Source organism: Artibeus jamaicensis, unplaced genomic scaffold, assembly GCF_021234435.1.
Source record: "Artibeus jamaicensis isolate MK-2021 breed Jamaican fruit bat unplaced genomic scaffold, CSHL_Jam_final contig_391, whole genome shotgun sequence".
NCBI classification, from domain to species: domain Eukaryota; kingdom Metazoa; phylum Chordata; class Mammalia; order Chiroptera; family Phyllostomidae; genus Artibeus; species Artibeus jamaicensis.
In genome coordinates, this window is record NW_026521814.1 from 33792371 (window position 1) to 33820147 (window position 27777).

The 27777-nt window shown below is 37.3% G+C and overlaps 1 protein-coding gene across 3 annotated transcripts in view; it reads left to right on the forward strand.

Moving 5' to 3' along the window:
* The window catches only part of FAM117B (family with sequence similarity 117 member B), a 110010-nt gene that overhangs the window by 14782 nt on the left and 67451 nt on the right, over positions 1–27777 (forward strand). For all 3 annotated transcript variants that reach the window (XM_037153452.2, XM_037153453.2, XM_037153454.2), the window contains exon 2: positions 18897–19048. In XM_037153452.2, the coding sequence (XP_037009347.2) occupies positions 18897–19048 (152 nt within the window). The remainder of the gene's footprint in view (positions 1–18896; positions 19049–27777) is intronic.

Below are 27777 nucleotides of genomic sequence, written 5' to 3' on the forward strand. Positions count from 1 at the left end.
GTTCTGTCTGTGTGAGAGTCAGGCAGGTAGATGGGAGGATCTTACAGTAAAATAATGATGCAAGGATTCAAGTGTTTTTTTCTTCTCTTGGGCTAGTTTTCCCAGGAAAGTGTTCTACACATATTATGCCTGAGAATATGTCTGCTGTCCTTAAGTCCAGAACTATTTGGTTAATCTTTCTAGAGCAGTTTTCCCCAATGTTTTTGCTTTGGAGAGACCATTGGAATAATTTCCATTTCTCAGGGAACCCCCCCTTGTATTTGTGATCAATGACTTGAGATAGTTGTATAGTTGTATAGTTGTATGTGTATAGTTGTATAATGATACAACTATAATGAATACTCTTCTGAGTATAGACTAGTTTCTCTGTGGATCACTTTATCTGGCCAACTTATAGTAAGGCTATTGATTTTGTGTATTTTCCCCTCTATTTCTTTTGGCTAACTATAGTTAATCTTAGTTTACATTTCTGGAAATCAAACCCTTTTCATAGATTTTTAAAACCTATATGGCAAAACCAATACATTTTGATTAAAAAATTGGCCTAAGCTAAATATGATTTAATTTTTCTAAAGGTAGGCTCACTAAATTTAACTTAAATAAAGTTAGTAAGGTTAGTTTTTTGCGGTATGGAAATTTGACAAAGTTTATAGTAAAGCTACTAAAATCATAAACCCAAGATAGTGTGAAAAAAATTTATCCTGAGACCTGATTTTGGTTGAGTGTTTGAAAAACTTCTTTCTGAGTAGCATGATCTGTCCCAAATATATAGGTCTAACAGAATTATTGTACACATGTATTGATTTCTTGATCTTGTTTATAGACCTATACAGAAAATGTGTTTTTTTAAGAGGAAGCATGTACTTGGGTTTTTGTTTGTTTGTTTGTTTGTTGTACAGTTATTTCTTAATGTTTTACTTAAAATGAGAACATTCACATTTCATTTTCAAATGAAATACTTTTTCTTGTTCTTGATGCTTGTTAAGAAAGTTTGTTTATTCATATAAGAAGTTGAAAATGCAGCAGATTATTCATTGCTTTCCTGTGAATAGCAAGATACTTTTCCTTTCATAGAAATGTAGAACTTGTGTTGGGCCGATCAGGAAATCTTAAGTTGAGCTTTATGATCAGACTGCAGCTAAATTACCACTTATACATCTGCTTCCAAAATTTGGTTGTAACCTCTTTTCTGCTTTTGCCTCCTTTTCTGTCCTAGTTCCTTGTGGGTTGTACCTTTTATTCCTTCAATATTATTTTAATAGGAGGTCTTCAACACGTTCCGACACTAGCATGCAATAAAATCACCTATAGTTTATCCCCCAAAAATCTACATTTTAAATTGACTCATTCTCTTTCAATTGACTTTTTAAGATTTATTTTCAGAGAGTGGGGAAGGGAGGGAGAATGAGAGGGAGAGAAACATTGATGTGTGAGAGAAACATCAATTCACTGCCTCTAGCACACATTCAACTGAGGATTTGGCTGATAACTCAGGCATGTGCCCTGATGGGCAGTTTCAGGGCAGTGCCCTGATGAGCGCCCTGATGGGCGCTCATTCCACTGAGCCACACTAGCCAGGGCTGACTCATTCTTCCATTATGAGCTAATGTAAAATTCTTTGGGAGGTAAACTTAAATTTTATTTTGGCATTCTTGCCCTCAAGGATTTGATTCTGTAATTATAGATTTTAGGTTGCCCACTAGTATATATTGTCTTTCCTTCCTTTCTCTTGTCTCTCCACTTTCCCTACCTACCTTCTTTTCTTCCTTCTTGTTCTTCTATGCAGGTAATATATGCACGTGATAAAAATTAAAAATAATGAAAAAATACAATAATGGTTATCCGCCCCCATATGCCTTTAAGTTCTGAGAGAAATCCAGTTGCCACTCTCTTTTGTATTACGCCAGAGTTATTTTATGCATATACAAATATATGTTACTGTGCATACAGATTTACTAGGGACCATATATTATTTCATTAAGTTTCTTTTGAACCTTTAGATCATTTCTAGTTTTTTCCTGTTAAATGGTGCTGTGTTGAAAATTCTTGTTTATATTCTGTGTGCACTTATTATGAGTTTAGGTGTAGAATAAATTCTTAGAAATTAACATTTCTATTTTTATTTCTATTGTCAAAGATGTACACTTTTATTTCTATTATCAAATATATTTTCAGAACTTGATAATTAGTTCATATTTGAATTTGAAGTTCCTGTTCTTTTTTCCTATCTTTGTTTGGATTATTATTTTTTATTCCTTTTTATCTGCACTATTACTTATTAGTTGTAATAAGTAATCCTTCTTATTACTTATTAGTTGTAATAAGTAATAGTGCTAATAGCAGTTGTACTAGAGCAGTGCTCTTCAAGAGAACTTTCTGCAGTAATAGAAATTACTGTTGTCTAATTGTTCATGTTAGAACCTCATATTAATATATAACTTATGTGTCACTTAATGATGGAGATGTGTTCTGAGAAATTTGTTAGGCAGTTTTGTTGTATGAGCATCGTAGTATGCACTTACACAAACTTAGATGGTATAACTTTCTGCACACCTAGACTTACATGGTATACCACTGTCGTAAATGCAGCCTGTCATAAACCAAAATGCTTTTGTGCAGCACATGACTGTACCTTCATTTCCTGCCTTGTATCTTTTGTGTCATTGTTTGTCAGATATTTTGGATCTGTTACAAAATCCCACAATGCATTGTTATCATTTTTACTTTAGATGGTTAATTATCTTTCAAGGCAATTAAAAATGAGAAAAAATTGTTTCTGTTTCCACTCACTTTTACAACTTTTAGCACTGTTAATTTCTTTGTTGAAATAGAGTAGTGCAAATGAAAATGGGCTTATTTGAGAAGCAAAGAACTGATAGGACTTGTTAACTGATTGAATTTGAAGGATGAGAAGGGGGTGAAAGCAAAACGATGGCTGAGATTCTGAACTTGCTTGAGTGGTTGAGTTGTAATGTTGTCATTATTAACTGGTTTCATAAATTTTGTTACATTCTGTATTTTTACAGAGTAGGCCATAGACTTTTGGAGCATAATGCACTAAAATTTTTAACTTTTCAAAAATATAATAATAATATGGAAAATTTGTAAAGTAATGACAAAATGTTATTTTTTTATGTTTCCTTCCAAATTGCCATTCTTAAAAATTTGTAATTGTTATTTTACTTGCTGCTCTACTGGGATTTACTGAGACCTATATAGTAATTCCTGAAAAACCATTTTACTTTGTTTTCCCATTGTGCACTTATACTGGTATTTGTAAAGATGAGGACAAGTGATGTCTGTTTTAGAACTCATGCTCATTCTGTGTGGACCAGCTTACAAGGTGTTGAAAAGACATTATGGACTTGAGAACTAAAAGCGAGGCAATATGGATTTTTGAAATATTCAGGCATTAACGTTAAAAACAAGAAAATATATAATACTATTAAGAAGAGTTACTTAATGACAAAAGCCTATGGAACTCCTATCTTAAGTTAGAACACTTTGTGTGCAATCAGGAACACTTTTTGTGCAATCAGGAATTGTTTGGGGAGACATTTTTCATTTCTCTAGAAAGCAGGTGCCATTAATGCTATCCTTAAGAATCCTTGGAAAGGGTACTCCTGGAAGTTGACTTAGTGTTACAGGAGTGCTCCTTTCCTACTTTAGAGGTATTATGTCTTAATTGTATAAGGAAGATTTAGGACCCATACTTTTGGAGAGTTTCCCTACCAGTTACACTTAAAAAGACAAACTTCCCAAAAAAGGGTTGAATCAATTTACCTTGTCAGCAGAAAGGAGTGTCTACTTGTTGCTGTGAAGGCTTGTTAGGATTAGGCTTTGTGCATTTTCTTTGGCTTTACCAATTCAGTGCATGAGACAGAGTTAAGTACATCATAGTTTTCATTTGTATTTTTTTACATATTTTCTGGGGTTGTAGTATTTGAAATAATACATAGTGATGGTTAGCAGTAAGTTTATAGTTGTAATATAAATGACAGTAATGAATAATATAAGAATAAAGTCTGTTTAATGTACCTAAAACTGTAAATCTATTTTTCCTTTTTTCATTTAAATCATTTTACATTGTTATTCTATTACAGTTGTCGCAACTTTTCCCCCTTTGCCTACTTCCACCCATTCCACTGCCCTGCTCCCCCAGTTAATTCTCCCACGGTTGTCTATGTCTGTGGGCCATTCAAACATATTCTTTTGTCTAGTCCTTTCCCCTTCTTTCCACCATTATCCCCCTTCCCGGTAAGTCTATTTTTGCTCACCTCTGTATTTAATCACCTCATATAGAAGCCACATAATACCATTTAATACGAAAAAATAGATGTTACTAAAAATAGGATTCAGTTTTCTTAAATGCTTGTTCACTGTTTATATGAAGTCTGTTAACTTTGTTGACTGACCATTTATTCATTGAGAATGCAGCTAATTTTTTTAGCTGTTAACTGTTTTTTAAAAGTTTGCCTCATTTGGACAGGTGTGTGTGATGTCAGGTTCATTGAGGTATAATTTACATACACTAAAAATCATTCTTTTGATATACTTGTATGAATTTTGACAAAGAACACAGTTATGTAAACACAACCACAACAAAACATTTCTATCACTGTAAAGTTTTCTCATGCCTTTTTAAAGTCATTTCCCTCCCTTTACCTCTAGGCCATAGCAACCAATGATTTCTTTTTGGTTACTATAGTTTTACACTTTTCAGAATATCATATAAATGAGTTGTATAGTACCTAGCTTCTTGGGTCTGGCTTTATGTACTTAGCATAATGCATTTGAGATTCATTCATATTGTTGATTGTACCAGTAGTTTATTCCTTTTTATTTGAGTTGTAGCCCGGTATAAGGTATACACCAGCTTGTTTATTCATTCACCAGCTGAAGAATATTTTGGGGTTTTTTTTAGGGGTTTTCATTTCTGATACTAGAAGTTTGTGTCTTCTCTTTTGTTTCTGAGTCAGTATGTCTAGAGGTTTATCTTTTTTTTTAAGATCTTATAAAAGAACCAGCTGTTAGTTTCATTTACATTGTTATTTTTCTGTTTCATTGATTTCTGCTCCTGTTTTTATTATTATTATCATTTTTAAAGTCTTTTATTGATTATACTATTACAATTGTCTCAATTTTACCTTCTTTGCCCCCCTTCACCCAGTACAACTATGCCCTCCAGCAATACCCAACCCTTAGTTCATGTCCGTGGCTCGTACATGTAAGTTCTTTGGCTTCTCCATTTCCTATACTATTCTTAACCTGCCCCTGTCTATTTTGTACCTACTAAGTATGCTTCTCAATCTCTGTACCTTGGCCCCCATTCTCCTCCTTCCCCCTCCCAGCTGATAACCTTCCAAATGATCTCCACGTCTATGATTCTGTTCCTATTCTAGTTGTTTGCTTTTTTCACTTTTTTAGAATGAATTGTTGATAGTTGTAAGTTTGTTGTCATTTTAATGTTCATAGTTTTGATCTTTTCCTTAAATAAGTCTTTTTAACATTTCATGTAATATTGACTTGGTGATGCTGAATTCCTTTAGCTTTACCCTGTTTCGGAGGCACTTTATCTGCCTTTCCATTCTAAATGATAACTTTGCTGGATAGAGTAATCTTGGTTGTAGGTCCTTGCTTTTCATCACTTTGAATACTTCTTTCCAGTTCCTTCTTGCCTGCAAAGTTTCTTTTGAGAAATCAGCTGATAGTCTTATGGGAAACTCTTTGTAGGTAACTCCCTGTTTTTTTTCTTGCTGCTTTTAAAATTCTCTCTTTATCTTTAACCTTTGACATTTTAATTATGATGTGTTGAACCCAAAGAGGTCCACATCAAGACACATCATAATTAAAATGTTTTTATTATTTTCTTTGTTCCACTTACTGTGGGTTTAGTTTGCTCTTTTTGTAGTTCTTCAGCTGGAAACTTAAATTATTGATGAGACCTTTTTTCTTAATTGAAGTATTAAATACTTATACATTTTCCCCTAAGCAGTTGTTTACTGCATCCTGAAAAATATGATATATTCTATTTTTATTTTAATTCAGTACAAAACTTTTTCTAGTTTCCCTGACGCTTCTTTTTTGGCTCATTGGATATTTGGGAGGGTTTGTTCAATTTCTAAATATTTGAGGGTTTCCCAGATAGCTTTCTTTTATTTGATTCTATGTCAGGGAGCATTCTGTGATTTCATTTGTTCTTAATTTGTTATGGTTTGTTTTATCTCCCTGGTTAAGATCTACCTTGATGAATGTTTGCTATGCCCTGTATTTTCTACTGTTGTTGGGTAAGGTGGAGTATACTGTACATGTCAATTAGGTAAAATTGATTAATAAGGGTTTTCATGTCTTTCATAGTCTTGCTGATTTTCTGTCTACTTGTTTCATTAGTTATTGAGAGAGGAATGTTGAATTTTCCTAAGATAATAGTGGATTTTCCCCTATTTCTGTTAGCTTTTCATTGATGTATTTTGAAGCTATATTTTTTAAATGCAGAAACATTTAGAATTATGTCTTTTTGGGACTGAGTTTTTTATAATAATGCATTTTTTTCTCTGATAATTTTATTTGTTCTGAAGTCTTTATAGTATTTTTGTGGTCTATTATTTTCATTTTGTACATTCCATTCTATATTTCTATCCTATCTATATTTATTGGAGGGGGATTTTTGTAGACAGCATACAGTACAGTTGGGTCTTGTTATTTTTTTCTTTTTTTTTAAACTTAGTCTGTTGATCATTCTTTTAATTATTGTGCTCAGACCATTTACATTTATTTTAGTTATTGTGTTTGGATATAAGCCTGCTTTTTTATTATTTGTTCTGTTTTCCCTGTTATATTTGTTCCACTCTCTCCTCTTGTCTGTCTTCTTTTGGGTTTCTTGAATATTTTTCAGTAATCCATTTAAATCTATATGTTGGCTTTTGGACTTATCTCTTTATACAGATTTTTGTGGGGTTGCTAGGGGAATTACAGTACAAATACATAACTCTTCATATACTTGCGAAAAATAGAAATCATTTGCCTCCTTTTATGTTGTAATGCTCATATATATTAAACCTTTATACATTGAAAAATTTTGATAGTAAAGTCTCTGCTTGATAAAGTTTGATATACTCAAAAGAAACTTGAATCTTTAGTGTAAACAGCCATCACTCAGAACTGTCAGAAATTGAGTTGAATGGAAGTCTGACAACTATGGATTTAAAGAAACCACATCCATCCGGACTGGTAGGAGGGGCGGAGACGTGGAATGGGCTAGTAGCCCATCCATGTGTGGGGAATAAAAATTTAGGAGGGATCCCTGGCTTGTGTAGCTCAGTAGATTGAGTACGGGGCTGCAAACCAAAGGATTGCCTGTTCAATTCCCAGTCAGGGCATGTGCCTGGGTTCCTGGCCAGGTCCCCAGCAGGGGACACATGAGAGAGGCAACTACATATTGATGTTTTCTCCCTCTCTTTCTCCTTCCATTCTCCTCTCTCTAAAAATAAATAAAATCTTTAAAAAATTCAAGAGGGATATCTCAGGAGCGAGGAGTCCCAGCCCCACACCAGGCCCCCAACAGCCCAGGGTTTCAGTGCTAGGAAGGGAAATCCCCTTAACTTCTGACTGTAAAATTCAGCAGGGATTTAGTTGGGAGGAAACTTTTGGAGTCCCAAGCAATTCCTCCTAAAGAACCCATACACAGACTTACTCAGACTCACTCCCTCTGAGCTCTAGCACTAGGGTAGCAGCTTGAAAGGCACTAGTGGCACAAATGGAAGAATTGAAGTGTCTGACATTGAGGTAAGTGCTGGGGACAGCTTTCTCCCAGACAGATAGGTGGCCAGAGCCACAGACCTGGCAGGCAGGTGCTGAATGTGAGATTCCATCAACCTGGCTAACATTGTTTGCCCTGCCCTGGAGATCCCCTGAGGCTCTGTCCCACCCAACTTACAGCTGTTAACACTGGTTTTTCCATATGAGTGGCTGGTCTTGGCTCATGCTTTACAACAGCTGATATCAGTGAGACCCAAGCCCCCTTACCTGTTGCTAAGTGGCCCCAGCCCCGGCAGCAGCAACCAGCCTAGATTCACAACTTGACTTTGGGACTCTCCAAGCTCGACACAAGTATTTAACATCTCAGATTGCTCTACAGCTCAAGCAGGATGGCCTCAAGCAAAACATAGGTTCAAGCCCAATAGAACCTAGGGTTTAAACACCCAGTGGACAGCTATACACCACGTTGGAGCACCACCAGCCTGCCCCTGCACAGCTTATCCTCCAGGGAGGGTGGAGGTTGGTAGATGGTAGTTACAGCCAGTCCTTGCAATGGACTGACCTAGGTTAATCCCTCCCATTTGCTTGCCAACAGCAATCAAAGTTCAACTACTAGAGGAAGACGTACTCAGCCCACATGAAGGACTCACTGTGAATATCCAGCTTTGGTGATAGCAGAGGCTGTGCCACTTGACCGTACAGGACACTTACTACATTAGACCATGCTATCAAGACAGAGAGTCAATAGCACATCTACCTAATATGTAGAAACAAACAAAGGGATGCTGGCAAAATGAGGAGCCAAAGAAATAGGGTGCAAATGAAAGAACAGATCCAAACTATAGAATAAGAACTAAACAAAGTGGGGATAAACAATCTATCAGATACGGAGTTCAAAACACTAGTTGTCAGGATGCTGAAGGATCTTAGTGAGGTCCTCAACAGCATGAACAAGATCCAGTCAGAAACAAAGGATACATAATTGAAGTAAAGAACAATATACAAGGAAACAACAGTAGGATGAATGAAGCTGAGATTCAAATCAATGGTTTGGAACATACGGAAGCAAAAAACAACCAATGAAAATAACAACAAAAAAGAATCCAAAAAAACAAGGATAGTGTAAGCAACCTTTGGGACAACTTCAAGTGTTCCAACATTTGATCGTAGCAGTGCCAGAAGGAAAAGAGAAAGAGCAAGAATTTGGAAATCGGTTTGAAAAATAATGGAAGAAAACTTTACTAATTTGGTGAAAGAAATAGGCATGCAAATCCAGGAAGCACAGAGAGCCCCAAACAAGATGGATGGAAAGAGGCCCACTCCAAGACACATCATAATTAAATTGCTAAACGTTAAAGATAGAGAGAACCTTAAAAGCAGCAAGAGAGAAGCAGTTAGTTAGCTAAAGGAGAGTTCTCATAAGATTGTCAGCTGATTTGTCAAAAGAAACTTCTCAGGCTAGGAGGGATTGGCAAGAAATATTCAAAGACAAGAAAAGCAAGGACCTTTAGCCAAGATTGCTCTACCCAATGAAGCTCTCATTTAGAATGGAAGGGCAGATAAAGAGCTTCTCAGAAAAAAAGAAATTGAGGAATTCGTCATCACTAAACCATTATTATATGAAATTTTAAAGGGACTTATTTAAGAAAAAGAAGATGATAAAAGCTATGAACAATAAAATGGCAATAAATACATATTTATCAAACAATTGAATCTAAAAAACAGACTAAGTGAACAAGAAGAACAGAGGCAGAATCATGGTTGCTGAGAGTTTTTGATGGATGCCAGATGGGAGGAGGTTTAGGGGAATGGGTGAAGAGGTGAGGGGGTAAGAAGTACAAATAGGTAGTTATAGAATAGCCATAGGGATGTATAGGACAGTATAGGAAATGGAGTAGCTAAAGAACTTACATGTGTGACCCATGGGAATGAACAGTGGTGAGAGGATTGCCTAAGGGAGTGAGGGTGTTGGGTGGAGGGGGAGCAAAGGGTAAAAATACAGGCCATTTTAATAGCATAATCAATAAAATATTTAAAAGAAAGTAAAATAAAAGAGTAACAAACTTAAAAAATAAAAAATATTGTATCTGAGTGTGTACATATATTATTGTATCTGAGTGTGTACATATATATACATATGTTTATATTCTGAAAAGTGTCAGGTAGTATCACCTGCTAACTGTGTTTTCACTGATGAGATGGGGGTATTGTGGTGCAGATAATGTTCACTTTTTGCTTTATTTAGTTGTGTTCTTTTAACATTTTGAAGTAGCATGTTCATATCTATAATAAGACTAATCTATTTGTATTATAGTGGTGATGTAAAATGGAGTTAAATGTATGAAAAAGGGATTAAAAGTAGAATAAAAATGTTGTTACCAATTGGACTTGCTCTAGGCCTCTTTGTGTACTATTTCAGTAAATTTTTTGGGAGGGGATGGCTTAGAAAAAGCATTTTTGTGTGTGTGTTCCCTATTTTAATCAGAGTGATGTCAGTCCTCGAATCCAGTTATTAATAGGGTGAATATATGACGAGGTCTATCTGGAAAAAGTCCAGCCATTGTTAAGACAACAAGAACATCTACACTCAACTTGAATGTAACCTGGCAGCCAAGGAGAGTGGAGTGGAATGCGCATGCACGAACAATGACCACTTCACTGAACTAGGCAATGGGGGAAGTAGAAGTGAGTTGAGTGAGGAGGTGTGGTATGTGGCCATCACATTCAAAATCACTTAGCAAGTAGAGTCACGAATCTGCATCATATTTTGCATTAAGTTTGAACATTTCTCCTCAGAAACTATTGGGATAATTCGGAAGGTTGTAGGTATGGGCAAATGGTGATTGACAGCTTCATCACAATGCTGTAGCTCAGGCATCACATGTAGTGCAGTTTTTTTGCACAACATCTAATCACTCAGATGACTCAGCCTCCCTATAGCCCAGATTTGGTGCGCTGCAACTTCTGGCTTTTCCCAAAACTAAAATCACCTTTAAAAGGGAAGAAATTTCAGAGCATTGATTGATAAGATTCAGGAAAGTATGATGGGGCGGCTGATGGCAATTGGGAGAACTGTGTGAGGTCCCAAGATACCAACTTTGAAGGGGTTTGAGTTGTTATTCTCCTGTGTACAAGGTTTCTTGTGTTTTATAGCTTCACTAAATATTTATATTTTTCATGTTACATGGCTAGATACCTTCTGGACAGACCTTGCATCATATATCTAGAGGAACAGCTGGCTCAAGGTGCCTGTGAATGGTACTTCTTGTGTTATATTTTAGATTAGTGATTTTTCTACCTTTTCCATCTCACTAAGATTCTGCAGCACACCAAGAAATATATTTTTTGCCCATTTGACTAGAAAATTAGGTATAACTGATTCATTCACACCAGACAGTTATTGTTGTGATGTTTGTTGTCATTTTTTTATCTGGCAGTCTGAGAGAAAAGAGGTCAGTACCCCTGACAAATAATTAGGTATTGCATGTTTTAAATTTTTTTGTGGCACACCAATTGAAAATCATTATTTTAGACCATTCTCATGATGAACCTTAGCCATTGGTCCCCACTAGATAGTTTAGGGAGTTTAAGATAAACTGAATACCTTTAGTTGGATAATCTTGTTGAAGAGTTATGCTGGCTGTTTTTATTTTTGCTATGTATCAGTCTTTTGAAGCCTTGGGATACTGGCTAATAAGATGACAGATAGGTAATAAAGCGACTACTTGCATGGCTGAACCAAAGAAAAGAGTAGTAGATGAAGTTACAGAATAATAATAATAAAGGGGGTCATAGTAAAGTAATGTTAAAAGTAAAATCCTGTCAAATCAGCGTACATATGGCTGGTCAAAGCAACTAGGTTCTAAAGTTTTTTGAGAAATACCTGTCATATCAATGGATTAGAATTACCCTGTATAAACTTTAGTTTATTCTTGAACATTTAGAACATCCAGTTAAAAAATTTCTGTTCTATACTTTTATTTTATTTATTTTTTAATATATTTTTTATTTTATTGATTATGCCATTACATTTGTTCTATTTCCCCCTTCATTCCCCTCCACCCTGCACACCCCTCCCCCACCATTCCCCCCTTTAGTTTATGACCACGTGTCTCAAGTTCTTTAGATTCTATATTTCCCCTACTATTCTTACCCTCCCCCCATCTATTTTCTATCTACTGTCTATGCTACTTATTTTCTGTACCTTCTCCCCCCTTCTCCTCCCACTCCCCTGTTGCTAACCCTCTATGTGATCTTCATTTCTGTGGTTCTGCTCCTGATTTAGCTGTCCTCTTAGTTTGCTTTTGTTTTAGGTGTAGTTCTTAATAACTGTGAGTTTGCTGTCCTTTCACTGTTCATCTTTTTTAATCTTCTTTTTCTTAGGTAAGTCCCTTTAACATTTCATATAATAAGGGCTTGGTGATGATGAACTCCTTGAATTTGATCTTATCTGAGAAGCACTTTATCTGTCCTTCCATTCTAAATGAAAGCTTTGCTGGATAGATCAATCTTGGTTGTAGGTCTTTGGTTTTCATGACTTGGAATACTTCTTTCCAGCCCCTTCTTGCCTGTAAGGTGTCTTTTGAGAAATCCGCTGAGAGTCTGATGGGAACTCCTTTGTAGGTGACTGTCCCCTTATCTCTTGCTGCTTCTAGGATTCTCTCCCTCATTTTAATCTTGGGTAATGCAACGATGATGTGCCTTGGTGTGTTTCTTCTTGGGTCCAACTTCTTTGGGACTCTCTGGATTTCCTGGAAGTCTATTTCCTTTGCCAGAATGGGGAAGTTGTCTTTTATTATTTGTTCAGATAAGGTTTCCACTTGTGACTGTTCCTCTTCCCTTTCTGGTACCCCTATAATTCGGATGTTGGAGCATTTAAAGATGTCCTGGAGGTGCCTAAGCCTCTCCTCATTTTTTTGAATTCTTGTTTCTTCATATTTTTCCATTTGGTCATTTTTTTCTTCCTTCTGGTCTTCTCCCTTGGTTTGAGTTCCAGTTTCCTTTCCATTACTATTGGTTTCCTGTGCATTTCCATTCATTTCAATTAGTTTGGCCTTCATATGTTCCTCTAATTTGTGACTAAAATCAACCAGTTCTATGAGCATCCTGATCACCAGTGTTTTGAACTGCGCATCTGAAAGTTTGGCTATTTCTTCATCACTTAGATTTATTGGCTCCGGGGCTCTGAGTTGTTCTTGAGCCATGTTTTTATCTGTTTGTGCCTGATACATATGAGGAGAGGCGCCTTGGGTGTTCACCAGGGCGGGGCCACCCAGGTCGCTGGTTTGTGAAGCTGTATGTGGGGGCGGGGTCAGAGAGGGAGCAATGGCGGTCCTCTCCACTCACCTAGTTCACTGATTGCTCCCACCTGTTTATCTGAGTGCAAATGTGCGAGCCTGCCGCCCTGTGCCATGTGGTCTCAACGCTCGCCTCTTCACTGGTTTATCTGCGCGCAAATGCTCAACTGACCGCAGACAGCCAGCCGCGCCTCTTACCTGTGTCCGCCCGTAGCTAGCCCGCACCTGGGATCCGGGCCCTCGGCTGCCTGTGCACCGCCCGGGTGGGGGGATCTTCCCTGCCCACCCCGGTCCGCTGCTGGCTTCGCCCCTCTCACCGGTTTAGCTGAGCATTTCCTTGTTTTCAGATTGTGTATTGTTGATTTTCTGTGTGGTTTGGTTGCATTTATTGTTGTTAAAACTTTGTTGTTTTTAGGTTTGGTTGTGCGAGAATGCAAAGGGTTTCCACCTACACCTCCATCTTGGCGGAAGTCCCCTGTTCTATACTTTTAAAGAGAGATTAGTAAAATAGTTCTCTTCTGACATAAGGATTTAAAAGAACATTATCTATATGATTTCTCTTATATGAAGATTTTTAAAATATACTTTATCGATTATGCTATTACAGTTGTCCATTTTATCCCTTCACTCCCCTCCACCCTGCACACCCCCTCCCACCCATATTCCCCCCATTTAGTTCATGTCCATGGGTTGTACATATAAGTTCTTTGGCTTCTACATTTCCTATACTATTTTTGCCCTCCCCCTTCCTATTTTCTGTCTACCATCTATGCCTACTTACTCTCTGTACCTTTTTCCCCTCTCTCCCCCTCCTACTCCCCTGTTAATAACCCTCCATGTGATCTCCATTTCTGTTTTCCTGTTCCTGTTGTAGTTGTTTGCTTAGTTTGCTTTTGTTTTTCTTTTAGGTGTGGTTGTTAATAATTGTGAGTTTGCTGTCATTTTACTGTTCATATTTTTTATCTTCTTTTTCTTAGATGAGTCTCTTTAACATTTCATATAATAAGGGCTTGGTGATGATGAACTCCTTGAACTTGACCTTATCTGAGAAGCACTTTATCTGTCCTTCCATTTTAAATGAAAGCTTTGCTGGGTAGAGTAGTCTTGGATGTAGGTCTTTGGCTTTCATGACTTGGAATACTTTTTTCCAGCCCCTTCTTGCCTGTAAGGTCTCTTTTGAGAAATCCGCTGATAGTTTGATGGGCACTCCTTTGTAGGTGACTGTCCCCTTATCTCTTGCTGCTTCTAGGATTCTCTCCTTCATTTTAATCTTGGGTAATGTAATTATGATGTGATTTGGTGTGTTCCTCCTTGGGTCCAACTTCTTTGGGACTCTGAGCTTCCTGGACTTCCTGGAAGTCTGTTTTCTTTGCCAGATTGGGGAAGTTCTCCTTTATTATTTATTTAAGTAACTTTTCCACTTGTTGCTCTTCCTGTTCTCCTTCTGGTACCCCTATAATTTGGATATTGGAATGTTTAAAGATGTCCTGGAGGTTCCTAAGCCTCTCCTCATTTTATTGAATTCTTGCTTCTTCTTTTTTGGTTGGGTGTTTCTTTCTTCCTTCTGGTCCACTCCCTTGATTTGAGTCCCAGTTTCCTTCTCATCACTATTGGTTCCCTGTACATTTTCCTTTATTTCACTTAGCATAGCCTTCATTTTTTCATCTAATTTGCAACCAAATTCAACCAATTCTGTGAGCATCCTGATTACCAGTGTTTTAAACTGTGCATCTGATAGGTGTGCTATCTCATCATCGCTTAGTTGTATTTCTCCTGGATCTTTGATCTATTGTTTGGGGCATTGTTTTTTTGTCTTGATCCACCTATTACTTAGGGAGGGGCAGAGCCTGAGGTGTTCACCAGGTCGGGGCAACCCCTGTTGCTGCGTTGTGACGCTCTTTGTGGGGAAGGGGTTGGAGAGGGAACAGTGGTGCTTGCTCCATGCTCTGCCAGATTTCAGTACCCCTTGCCACTTCCCACAAGCAAATTGGGCCCTTCTGGTGCTGTTTCCCAAGTAGGTGGGTTTGTGTATGTTCTAGGACCTTGTGGGTCTCTCCAAAGTACTGTTCTGTTGAGGTTGGGAGTTTCTCCCACAGCTGCCTCACCCCCACAGGTGTTTTCAGTCAGAGGCTTTGAGGCTTTCTTTCCCTGTGCTGGGGCCCTGGGTGGCACAGTTTGCCCCGCTCTACAGTTCCTCCTGGTTTATCTGCGAGTGAATGTGGGACCCCCACCACCCGGTGTGCAATCTGGTGCCTCACTGGGTCTGCCCAGCCGCCTTGCCTGCCCCTGTTCTCCAGCAGTGGGTCCTCTCTTCCTGGCTGCCCGTCTCCATCCTTCCTACAGGTCTGAATGAATGTGTCTTCTTTAACTCCTTGGTTGTCGGACTTCCATACAGTTCTGTTGTCTGTTAATTCTTGTTGTTTTTTGTTTTTAAATTGTTGTTGTCCTCCTTTTGGTTGTGCGAGGAGGCACAGTGTGTCTACCAACACCTCCGTCTTGGCCTGAGTCTGTGAAGATTCTAATAAACTAACAAGCAAAATATAAACGACAGCTTTCAGAGGGATAGAGGTGAGAGGGCTGAGTGAAATAGGTGAAGGGATTAAGCAAAACACACACAAAAAAGACTCATAGACAGACAACAGTATGATCATTGCAAGAGGGAAATTGGAGTGGAGGAGGCAGGAGATGCTTAAGGGGGCATAAAGAGTGATGGAAAGAGACATGACTTGGGGTGGTGAACACACAGTACAATATACAGATAATGTGTTATAGAATTGTACACCTTAAACCTATGTGATTTTATTAACCAATGTAATACAAATAAATTCAATAAAAAATAAAGAGAAAAGAACATTATCTTAAGTGTTGTATAGAGCAGTGGATTTGGGGTCCATTTTCTTTATCAGGAAAGGAATATTTGAATTCATACCTCACACTTCAGATGCATGCTTCCAAATTAGGCTGTATTTCTTCTCATATATGAAATGAGATACTTAGGTTCAGAGAGGTAAGTCATTTAGTATTTCAGAGAGTTGCTAAATGTGCAATTTCAACTCATGTCTATTTAGTTTCAAGGCCTATGTTTTAAAAATCTTTTAAAGTATTATATAGTATACTTTAGCCAAAATTGAATATCCATTAGAAATAGGTATCATATCAATAAGCTTGGATGGTTTGAAAGAGCACAAAAATAAGACATAATATGTAGTAGAAGTTTTCCCTTTCTTGTTTCTAATTGGAGGAATGTCTATTAGCACCTCTAAGATTGTCAGCTATATGAGGTTGTATTTTAATCTTAAGGGAAGCACAGAGAATATATACACACAAAAATGAATGGACTGAGTTATATGAAAACATCGGTAGAACAGATTGGAAAAGAGGCATCTGAAGTAGAAATATTTTTCTGCCTTTTAAACCAACATCTTGATTTGGTAAACAAATATTATGCTATAATGTTAGAAAGTTCAAAGCATGCATGATTTCAGTAATAACAAAGCAGCAGTAATTGTAAGAGAAAAAAATTTTAGTTGTTAAATACATACTGTTTTAAATATATATATTATTGATTATTCTATTACGTTGTCTCTTTTTTTCCTCCCCTTTATCCCCTTTCCAACAACATTTTCATCCCCAACCCTTAGATCATGTCCATGGATCCTGCATATAAGTTTTTTGGCTTCTACATTTCTTATACTGTTCTCAACCTCCCCCTCTCTATTTTGTATCTCCCATTTATGCTTCTTCTTTCCTTTACCTTTCCCCCCATTCTCCCCCATCGTCCTCCCCACTGATAACCCTCCATGCGATTTCTGTTTCTGTGATTCTGTTCCTGTTCTTGCTGTTTGCTTGTTTTTTTTTTAGGTTCATTTGTTGATAGTTGTGAATTTGTTGTCATTTTACTGTTCATACTTTTGATCATCTCTTTTTTAGATCAGTCCCTTTAACACTTCATGTAATAAGGGCTTGGTAATGATGAACTCCTTTTACTTGACCATATTCGGGAAGCACTTTATCTGCCCTTCCATTCTAAGTGATAACTTTGCTGGATAGAGCATTCTTGGATGTAGGTCCTTGCCTTTCATGACTTGGAATACTTCTTTCCAGCCCCTTCTTGCTTGGAAAGTTTCTTTTGAGAAATCAGCTGGTAGTCTTATGAGAACTCCTTTATAGATAATTCTCCTTTCCTCTTGCTGCTTATAAGATTCCCTTCTTATCTTTAATCTTGGATAATGTAGTTATGATGTACCTTGGTGCGTTCCTCCTTGGGTCCAACTTCTTTGGGACTCTGAGCTTCCTGGACTTCCTAGAAATCTATTTCCTTTGCCAGATTGTGGGAGTTCTCCATTATGTTTTCAAATAAGTTTTCAATTTGTTGCTCTTCCCCTTCCCCTTCTGGCATCCCTATGATTCAGACGTTGGAATGTTTATAAAGTTGTCCTGGGGGTTCCTAAGCCTCTCCTCATTTTTTTTTAATTCTTGTGTCTTCATTCTGTTCTGGTTGAATGTTTTTTTCTTCCTTCTGGTCCAAACCATTGATTTAAGTCCCGGTTTCCTTCTTGTCACCATGGGTTCCCTGTTCATCTTCCTTTATTTCACTTTTCATAGCCTTCACTTTTTTCTCTATTTTTGCAACCATACTCAACCATTTCTGTGAGCATCCTGATTACCAGTGTTTTGAACCCTGCATCTGGTAAGTTGGCTATCTTCGCAATGCTTATTTAAATTGTTCCTGGAGCTTTGATGTGTTCTTTCATTTGGGCCACATTTCTTTGCCTGGGCAAACCTGTTATGTTGTAAGTGGTGGAGCCTTAGGTCAGGCAACCCACATGGCTGTGTTGTGGTTCAGTATGTGGGGGAAGGGTCTAAGAGGGAACAATGCCACTTGCTCATTTCTCCAAAGGTTTTCAGTCACCTCACCAGCTACCCACAAGCAAAAATTGTGCCCTTCTTGTGCTGATTCCCAGGTGAATGGGTTTGTGTATATTTTAGGACCCTGCGGCTTTCTCCGAGAAACTCTTGTGAGTCAGGGAGATTCTCCTGCCTTCACAACCTCCACAGGTTTACAGTCAGAGGTTTTGAGGCTTTATTTCCCAGCTCTGGAATCGTGGGTTCTGTGGTTCGTCTGGCTCCCCAGTTTTTCCTCTTAGTTCATCTGCAGGCAGTTATGGGACTGCCTGGTATAAGCATCTGCCTCTTTACTGTGTGACTTCTCTGCCCCTCCTGCTGGTCTGGATGAATATTTCTTTAACTCCTTGGTTGTTGTACTTCCATACAGCTTGATTTTTCTGGTAGTATGGGGTTTTTTTTCTTCACTTTTTAAATTGGTTGTTGTCCTTTTGGTTGTGCGAGGAGGCAAAGTATATCTACCTATGCCTCCCTGTTGTCCAGAAATCATTTGTGTTTGGAATTGTTTACTGTTTACTCTTCTTTGTATGTTTGTATATCAGCCACTTCAGGCAGGATACTGAAAAGTTCCTTATTACAGGGTTGCCATTAAATGTTAAAATGTTGCCATTTTATAACATCTGAGTGTCTTCGAGCACTTTACTTTTCCCACCCTATCTCTGATCCCTGGCAGAGAATAATCTTTCCTCCATTCCTAAGATTTTGTTATTTCAAAAATGTTAACATAAATGAAATCGTACATTTGAGATTGACTATTTTTACTCTGATGGATTCATCCAAGTTTGTTTGAATTAACAGCTTATATTTCCATGTTATTATTTATTTTTTTTACATTTGTTAGAAAACTCCTCTGTAGCTTAAAACTTAGTTCCTACTTTGTTTTCTCCTATTTGTTTTCTTCTATTTTTAAAATAAATATATTTGTCTTAAATCTAGGTGACAAAACACGACCACCTTCCTCAAGCCCCTCTACTATTATTCGCCGTACTTCCTCTCTGGATACACTTGCTGCTCCATACCTTGCAGGGCAGTGGCCTCGTGATAGTCATGGGCAAGCTGCTCCTTGCATGAGAGACAAAGCTACTCAGGTAGGTGTGTTAAAAGTTTTTATCCTGGAATGTTTTACTCTGAAACCATTTCTTTCTTTCTTTTTTTAAGATTTTATTTATTTTTTAGAGAGAGGGAGAGAAACATCAATGCATGGTTGCCTTTAGTGCACCCCCCTACTGGGGACCTTACCTGCAATCCAGGTATGTGCCCTGATTGGGAATTGAACCAGCAATCCATTGCTTCGCAGTCTGGCTCTCAATCCACTGAGCCATGGGAGCCAGGGCTGAAACCGTTTCTTATTATATTATTAATCTAGTCTGTGATCAAAATTCTTAAATCATCAGTGTGTATTGGAATAACCTGAAAAGCTTATCAAAAGTGCAGATTGATTCCCAGCCCTCACATCCAGATATCTTGTAGGAGATTTTGGTTGAGGGTTGGGAATGTGTACTTTAAAACATTTCCCAAAGTAATTCCCATTCATGTGCATAATTTATGGACATACCCTTCCGCTTATTCTTTATACTTTAGAATATTTTAATATGGAATTTGGACTTAAAAATTTGTAAGAGTAAGGATTACTTTACTTTCCACCTAATTGTATACAGCAGATCCTTTAATACTGTCATTTTATTATAATGTTGATTAGATGTTGTAGAAACTTAACTCTTGTTTATATCAATTAGGCTATGGTAAAATTGGTTTTGCTATACGTCATTTCACTTAAAGTAATAGAACCTGTTTGACATTAAGTGAATAGGTAACTGCATTTTTGTGTCAAAAGTCTTTATGTGCGGTAGATGGAGATTACATTACTTTGCTAAGACTATAAATGTGAATATCCTAAAAAGGGACTCTGGAAGCAAAGTTTTAGACTTTTAGATTTATAAACTTTTTTTTTTTTACTAAAGGATCTTAAATTATTTAGATCTGGCTTCTGTTTTGAGGAAGTTTAGGTCCAAGCTCATGAAGCCAGTTGATGACTACATGTTACTTTGGTATAGTTTCTTTCATAGCATCTATTATTATAATTAATTAAACAGTTGTATAATTATTTAATGTATCTTATACTCAGATTGTGAACCCACGAAGGCAGGGACTGTGTCTTGTTCATTTCTATATTTTCATCCCTGGGACTTAGAACTGTACTTGACATAAATACTGAAGCAATATTTGGAAAGGAATGGATGAGCAGAAGAGCAATTAAAGCTTTATTGCTAGTGAAGATTCTTTATACTGATTGTTGAAAATCAACTAAGTTGCATCTCCTTTTAGACCTAAAATTTATACACTGATGGTTGCTTGATCTCAGAACTTGATTGGAGAATGTTTCTATTGGATTCCCTCATATATGTATACTAGTTAATTGAGTCAAGTTTTTAAAATTTGGGAAAACACATGTAACAAAATTTGTCATTTTGAAGTATACAATTTAGTGGCATTAATTACAGTCATAGTATTGTACAACCATCACCACTATCTACTTCCAAAACTTCTTTATTTGCTCCAAACAGAAACCCTTTAACTCCCTGTCCTTTTTCCAGCTTCTGGTAACCACTATTCAACTTCCTGTTTCTATGAATTTGCCCATTCTAAATATTTATACAATATATTGCCCTTCTGTATCTGGGTCATTTTGCTTAGCATAGTGTTTCAAGGTTGATCCATGTTGCAACGTGTATCAGAACTTCATCTTTTTTCATGGCTGAGTAGTTAGTATTCCATTGTATGGAAATACCACATATTGTCTATTCATCTACCTGTTAGTGCACATTTGGGTTGTTTACAAATTCTGGCTATTGTGAACTATGCTGAAATGAACATTTGTGTACAGGTACCTGTTTGAGTCCCTGCTTCCAGTTCATTTTGGTAAGTACCTAGGCGTGAAATTGCTGGGTCATGTTTAGCTTTTAGAGAAACTACCAAATTATTTTCCACAGCAGCTGTACCGTTTTACTGAGAAGATATTATCTGTGGGGCAACCCATTATCTCAATTCCGTCTCTACTCTATAGAGCATTATTAAACATTCTCCAATTTTTTTTGTTGTGTTTTGCCCTTGGAATCTAAAGTACAAATTGTTGGGTTAATCCTCTCCATTTATGGATCATAAAAGTCTAAACAGACTTTCTCTCTAAAATATGAATATTTGATTTAGTTATTGCAATTTTCTTTTCCCCACATTGTAATGTTGCTAAAGTGTTATTCTTCTCTTTCCACATATTCTTAAAAAATGTGGTATTGTTTGATGTGTACAACTTTAATTTCAACAAAAGGTATCGTACTGTACAATTCATTTATTAACAATTTATTCAGCATTCTTTTAAAGACCTTCTAAATTACTCTGTGTCTATTCTGTTATTCTGCCTGCTGCATAGAATCCCATAGTTTGCATCTACCTCATTTTACTTAGGTGTTCCCATAGGGGTGAACATCCAGCATGCGTCCAACACCTCACTACCTTTCAAATGCTGTGGGAAACACCTTTGTATATGTTCCGCATGGATTTGGGTACATATTTTCTATTATGCATATTCAGAAGTGGAATCATAGGGTCAACATGTACATCATTAGACAGAATATTGCCACAAACTCTCTGAAATTACTTCACTGTTAATGTATGGGGATTCCCATCTCTCCCCAATACTGGGCTTCTGTAGCTTCTTGATTTTGCTAATTTGATGGTATAAAATGAGATCTTATATTAATTTGCATTACTGTAATTAGTAGTGAATTTAAGTACAACTTTAATTGAAACAATAATTATTATATGTGTGCTGCATTTACTAATCTGTTTAACTCAGCACTCTTTAGAGACCATCACATATTACTTTTTGTATACATGTATGAGATATAAAAATACATTTCATTTTTAGCATTCCAAGTACTTCCCTCAATTTCCCACACATTAATATTTTTCATAGAGGAGAAACCCTTAATTTTATAAAGTAAAATTCAACAATTTTCACTTTTAATTTTAATTATATTTGTAATCCATCGATTTCATACAGTTTATGGTACAGAAGCAATAAATATACAAAAGAGTAGAACAGTGGTTTGTGCTGCCCACCTCCAACCTGGACATGCCCATTCTTATCCTCAAAGAGGTAGAAAAACCAGAAGTCCTGTCTGGTAGGATTTGACTTAGTGACAGGCCCCAGGAAGGGGCCAGCCCTTAGAAGTCAAGATCAGAAACAAGGGGCATAAATATGTTTAGGGGGCCTACTGGTTAATTTGGAATGGCTATGTGTGCATTGAGGATGGGGGAAGAACCCACTACAGGCCATTTCTAAATAAGACTCTAGAATTCTATCATAATTTGGGAATTTAGTTTGAGAACTAATTCCTCATTAAAAAGGTCATAAAGATATCTGGCTATATTAATTCTGCCCACTTTGGGGTATTATCTTTTGCATTCAGGACTTGTGAATAAACCTTTGCCCTTCTCTTTGAAAAAGGGTATAGATATTTGTAATCATTATACCATGTAATACAAAAACTAAGTTCACTAATTTTCTAAAAAAATAAAATCCAGCTAAAATTTCATTAGAAATTTATAGGTTATAGAGTAATTTACAGAGGCATGTTTTTATAATAATAGCTGATCCCATGACATTCCAATTAGAGATAATTTTGTAATTTTTAGAATTTCTCCTAGAATTCCTGTGTATTCTTACTTTAGCTATTTTATAGATTGTGTTGCTATTATAAACGGTGTCATGTTGCTTGTTGCTTGTATAAAAATGGGCTGTTGCACTCACTGGTGTAGCTCAAAGGGTTGAGCACGGGCCTGCGAACCAAAGGGTTGCTGGTTTGAGTCCCAGTCAGGGCATATGCCTGGGTTACAGGCCAGGTCCCCAGCTGGGGACACAGAAGGCAACCCACATTGATTTTTCTCACTCTCATTCTTCTTCCCTTTCCCTCTCTCTAAAAGTAAATATTTTCCATCTAGATATTGTACCTCACTAAATTTTTGTGTTACCTCAGATGGTTTGCTTTTTTAGTCTGTCAGTTTTTAAGGTAGAAATCATGTTATCTGGGAAAAAATTGTCTGTTTCCTTTAAGTCCTTATAGTTTTTACTTATGTATAAATTGATGTCTAGAAAAGTTTATGAGCTCTTATCATTCTCAATATTTTCTTTATTTTTATTTTTGTATACAATCACATAATCTACAAATAATTACAATTTTTCTTTAATTTTTATTTTCATTCCTTTTTTATTTTTGCTTTACTGGATTAGCTAAGACTTGGATCATTTTATTAAGCAGTGAAGAATCTAGTAGACATGTTGTTTTTGATTGTCACTGGAATGCTTTTATTACTTTCAAAACGTAATATATTATACATAGACTGTATGACCATTTATTGTAACTTTCTTTCAATTCTGAGATGGTAATGTTTTTATCAGAATGCATGTTCAAATATATTGAATGCTTTTTTCTGTACCTGTGGAGGTGATTATATAGTTTTATTTTCAATTTTTTAAATTGATTATGCTATTATAGTTGCCTCAATTTTCTCCCTTTGCCCCCCTCCTCCCAGCATCTCTTACTCCCTCTGACGATGCCCCATCCTGAGTTCGTGTCTATGAGTAATGCATATAAATTCTTTGGTAACTCCATTGCCTGTGCTTGGTCATAACATCCCCCTGCCTATTCTCTAACTACCAATTTGTACTTTTTAATCACTTCATCTTTTCCCTCATTCCCTTAGACTCCCTTCCCCACTGGTCACCATCCAATGTTCTTCATATCTATGATTCTGTTTTCTGTTCTGCTGTTTGCTTAGTTTTTTATATTCAATTGTTGATAAGTTATGTGTTTCTTGACATTTTAACTTTAACATTTCATATAATAATGGTTTGGTGACTATGAACTTCTTTAGCTTTACTTTATTGGGGGAGCAGTTTATCAGCCCTTTGATTCTCAATGATAGCTTTGCTGGGTAGAATAATCTAGGTTGTAGGTTCTTCCTTTTCATCACTTTGGTTTTGTTTTTGTAGATTTAGTCATTATTGTATTTTATTCCTCATTGCCATTTAGTCCCCTTAGCTCCTCTCTGCGAAGCAATCACCACACTGTCATCCGTGTCCAAAATTCCATTCCTTTTTTTCTCAATCTGTCTACCATATGTCATATGTATTTGTCTATCTCTTACTGGCTTATTTCACTTATCATAATGTTCTCCAGGTCTATTCACACTGTTGTAAAGGGTAAAATTTTTTCTTTTTACAGCTGAGTAGAATTCCATTGTGTAAATGTTCCAGAGTTGTTTTATTCACTCATTCATGTATTGACCGATAACTTGGGGTGCTTATGTTCTTTCAAATTAGTGCTTTTGGTTCCTTTTGTTACATTCCCAGAAGTGGGATTGCTGGGTCAAAAGGCAGATTCATTTTTAATTCTTTGAGGTATCTCTATACTGCTTTCCACAGTGGCTACACAAATCTGCATTCCCACCAACAGTATGAAAGGATTCCCTTTATCCACATCCTGGCCAGTGTTTGTTGTTTGTTGATTTGTTGATGATAGCCATTCTGAAAGATGTGAGATGGTATCTCATTGTAGTTTGAATTTGCATTTCTCTGATGATTAGTGACGTTGAGCATCTTTTCATATGTCTATTGGCTATCTGTATGTTCTTTTTGGAGAAGTGTTTATTCAGGTCCTTTGTCCATTTTTTAAACAGCAATTACTGGCATAAGAACAGACACAAAGGTCAGTGGAACAGAATAGAGAGCCAGAAATAAACCAACACCTTTATAATCAATATTCAACAGAGAAAGCAAGCACATACAATGGGTGTACAATGGGCTAGTTTATTCAATTAATAGGGTTGGGAAGATTGGATGGATACATGCAGAAGAATAGAACTAGATTGCCTTCTTACACCACACACAAGAATAAATTCAGAATGGGTCAAAGACTTAAATGTGGGACCTGAAACCATAAGAATCCTAGAGAAAAACAGAAGCAGCAAAATCTAAGACATTGCTCGTAGCATTTTTTTAATTAGCTACATCTTTTTAGGCAAGGGAAACAAAAGAAAAAAAATAAAAATGGGACTACATCAAATTAAAAGGGAACTCATAAAGTAAATAAAAAGAAATCCCACAAGGGGAAAACATAGTCACCAGTACATCTGATAAGGGGTTAATATTAATATCCAAAATTTACAAAGTATTTACAAAACTCAACACCAAAAAAACAACTCAACCTTTTCCACATCACTTTGAATACTTCTTGCCAATCCCTCTTGCCTGCAAAGTTTATCTTGAGAAATAAGCTGACAGTCTCATGGGAACTCCTTTGTAGGTAGTTATCTGCTTTTTCTCTTGCTGCTTTTAAGAGTCTCTCTTTATCTTTAACTTTTGGCATTTAAATTATCATGTGTCTTGGTGTGATCCTTTTTGCATCCATCTTGTTTGGTACTTCAGTGCTTCCTGGTCTTGCATGTCTATTTCCTTTACCAAGTTTGGGAAATTTTCTTTCACTGTATTTTCAAATAGATTTCCAGTTTCTTGCTCTTTCTTTTCATCTTCTGACACCCCTGTGATGCAAATGTTGAAGCCTTGAAGTTGTCTCAGAGGTTCCTTACACTGTCCTCATTTTTTTTGTTTGGAATCTATTTTTCTTTTTGCTGTACTGATTGGATATCTCTTTCTTTCTAATGTTCCAATATTGATTTGATTCTTGGCTTCATCCATTCTGTTGTTGATTCCCTGTAAATTATTCTTTTTTAAAATTAGTGTATCATTTGTTTCCAACTTGATCATCTGTATCTGTTGAAGTACCTACCACTGAGTTTCTTGAGCATCCTGATAACCAGTGTTTTGAACTCTGCATCTGAATGATTGCTTATTTCCATTTTAGTTAGTTCTGTTTCTAGAGTTTTGTTTTGTTCTTTCATTTCAGCCGTATTTCTTCATCTCCTTGTTTTGGCAGCCTCCTTGTGTTTGTTTCTATGTATTAGGTAGAGCTGCTTTGACTCCATGTCTTGGTGGTGTGCCTAATGTAGTAGGTGCCCTAATGTAGGGTTCAGTGATACAGCCTTCCCTATCCAAGCTGGACACTCAGGGTGCACCCTTCGTGTGGGCTGACTGCTTCCTCTTCTTGTAGTTGAATATTGATTGTTGTCAGCAGCTCAAGGGGAGGGATTTATCTAGTCCAGACAGCTGGTAGGACTGGCTGTGATCCCTGTCCAGCAACCCTGTCCCTGTGTGATTTGTAGAAGTGGTTGGATGGTGGTGCTCAGAGGGGGTCTGTAACTGTCCATTGGGTGTGTGGGCTCTGGGTTTTCTTGGGGGGTGCGGGCCAAGGTCAGTTTCCACCTGTGTTCAGTCTGAGTGTGGGGCCTCTTGGTATAAGCTGTACAGCAGTCTGCAGATGGCTTCTGCTCGTGCCAGGCCTGGGGCCACTCTGTGAGAGTTATGGGGTCTGGGCTCAGCTGTTGCTTGTTTGAGAGAATTTAGAAAGGTCTGAAGCCTGTTATAGCCCAGTTCTTCATATTGAAAAGCCACTGTTATCAGGAAGGGTGGGCCTGTAAATTAGATGGTGCAGACCCTTAGGTAATCATCAGGGTGGGGCTTACTGTGTGAGCCAGGTTGATGGAGACTCAGATATGGTGTCACCGCACTTGGCTCTGTGTGGGGTAGGAAAGTAAAGGTACAGTGGCCACTCCCTGCAGTTCTCTGTGGGAGGAAGCTGTGTCCCAGCTCTTGCCCTGATGTGAGACACTTTAGTTCCTCCCTGTATGCCACTGGTGCTCTTCATGGTGCTTCCCATTGCTGGAACCTAGAGGAAGTGAGTCTGAAGAAGTCCATTTGCAGGGCCTTCCCAGAGGAGATGCCTGAGAATCCTGAAGTTTCTAATCCCAACACAGCCCCCACTGGTGTTTAGAGGCAGAAGTTATGGGGACTTAATCCTCCTGGCACTGGAACCTTGGACTTGGTGGTCTGATGTGGAACTGTGATCCCTCACTCCCTAGATATCCCTCCATTTTATATCCAGCACATGTGAGTTTGGGACCAGGTTGTTCCATATCTCTGCCCTCTGTTCCTCCTACCCATGTGGATGAGTATGGTTTCTTTAATTACTCAGTTGTCGGATTTCCATAAAGCTCAATTTTCTGACGGATCTGCATGATACTTGTTCTGTAGTTTAGCTATAATTTTGCTGTGTGAGGTGAGCTGCATTTACGTATGTAGGCCTCCATCTTGACCAGAAGACTATATGGTTTTATTTTATTAATCTTTCCCTGTGATTCTGTTAAGACAGTTTTAATGGTAATGTTTGCATTCTAAGGATAAATTCCATTCTAATTGATGCTAGTTTTTGTTTGCATAAATATTTGAGTCTACATATTTATATATTCTCTGAGCAAATATACATAAAAAACATTAGTTGATAGTTATTTTAACATTTGCCTTTTGGGGGCCAGGTTTTCTTTTTTGCCAGCTTTGGTGTCATAAAAATTTTGCCTCCTAAATTTAATTAAAATTGTTTTGCGTTTCTTTCTCTGCCTGGAACAGTATACATCAAGCATGATTATCTTCTGCTACCCGTAGGCTAGACCAGGACCTGTGCTACTAGTAAAAACTGTACACAACATGATGGGTAACCAAGAAGATTTTTAAATACAGCAAATTTTACAGCTTCTGTCTTTACACCAAAATAACGTGTGGACACTGCAAAAAAAGGGGTGGGGGAGACTTGGACAACTTCTTTGTTTTCTTTTAAGAAAAATATATTGGCCTGACATTGGTTAA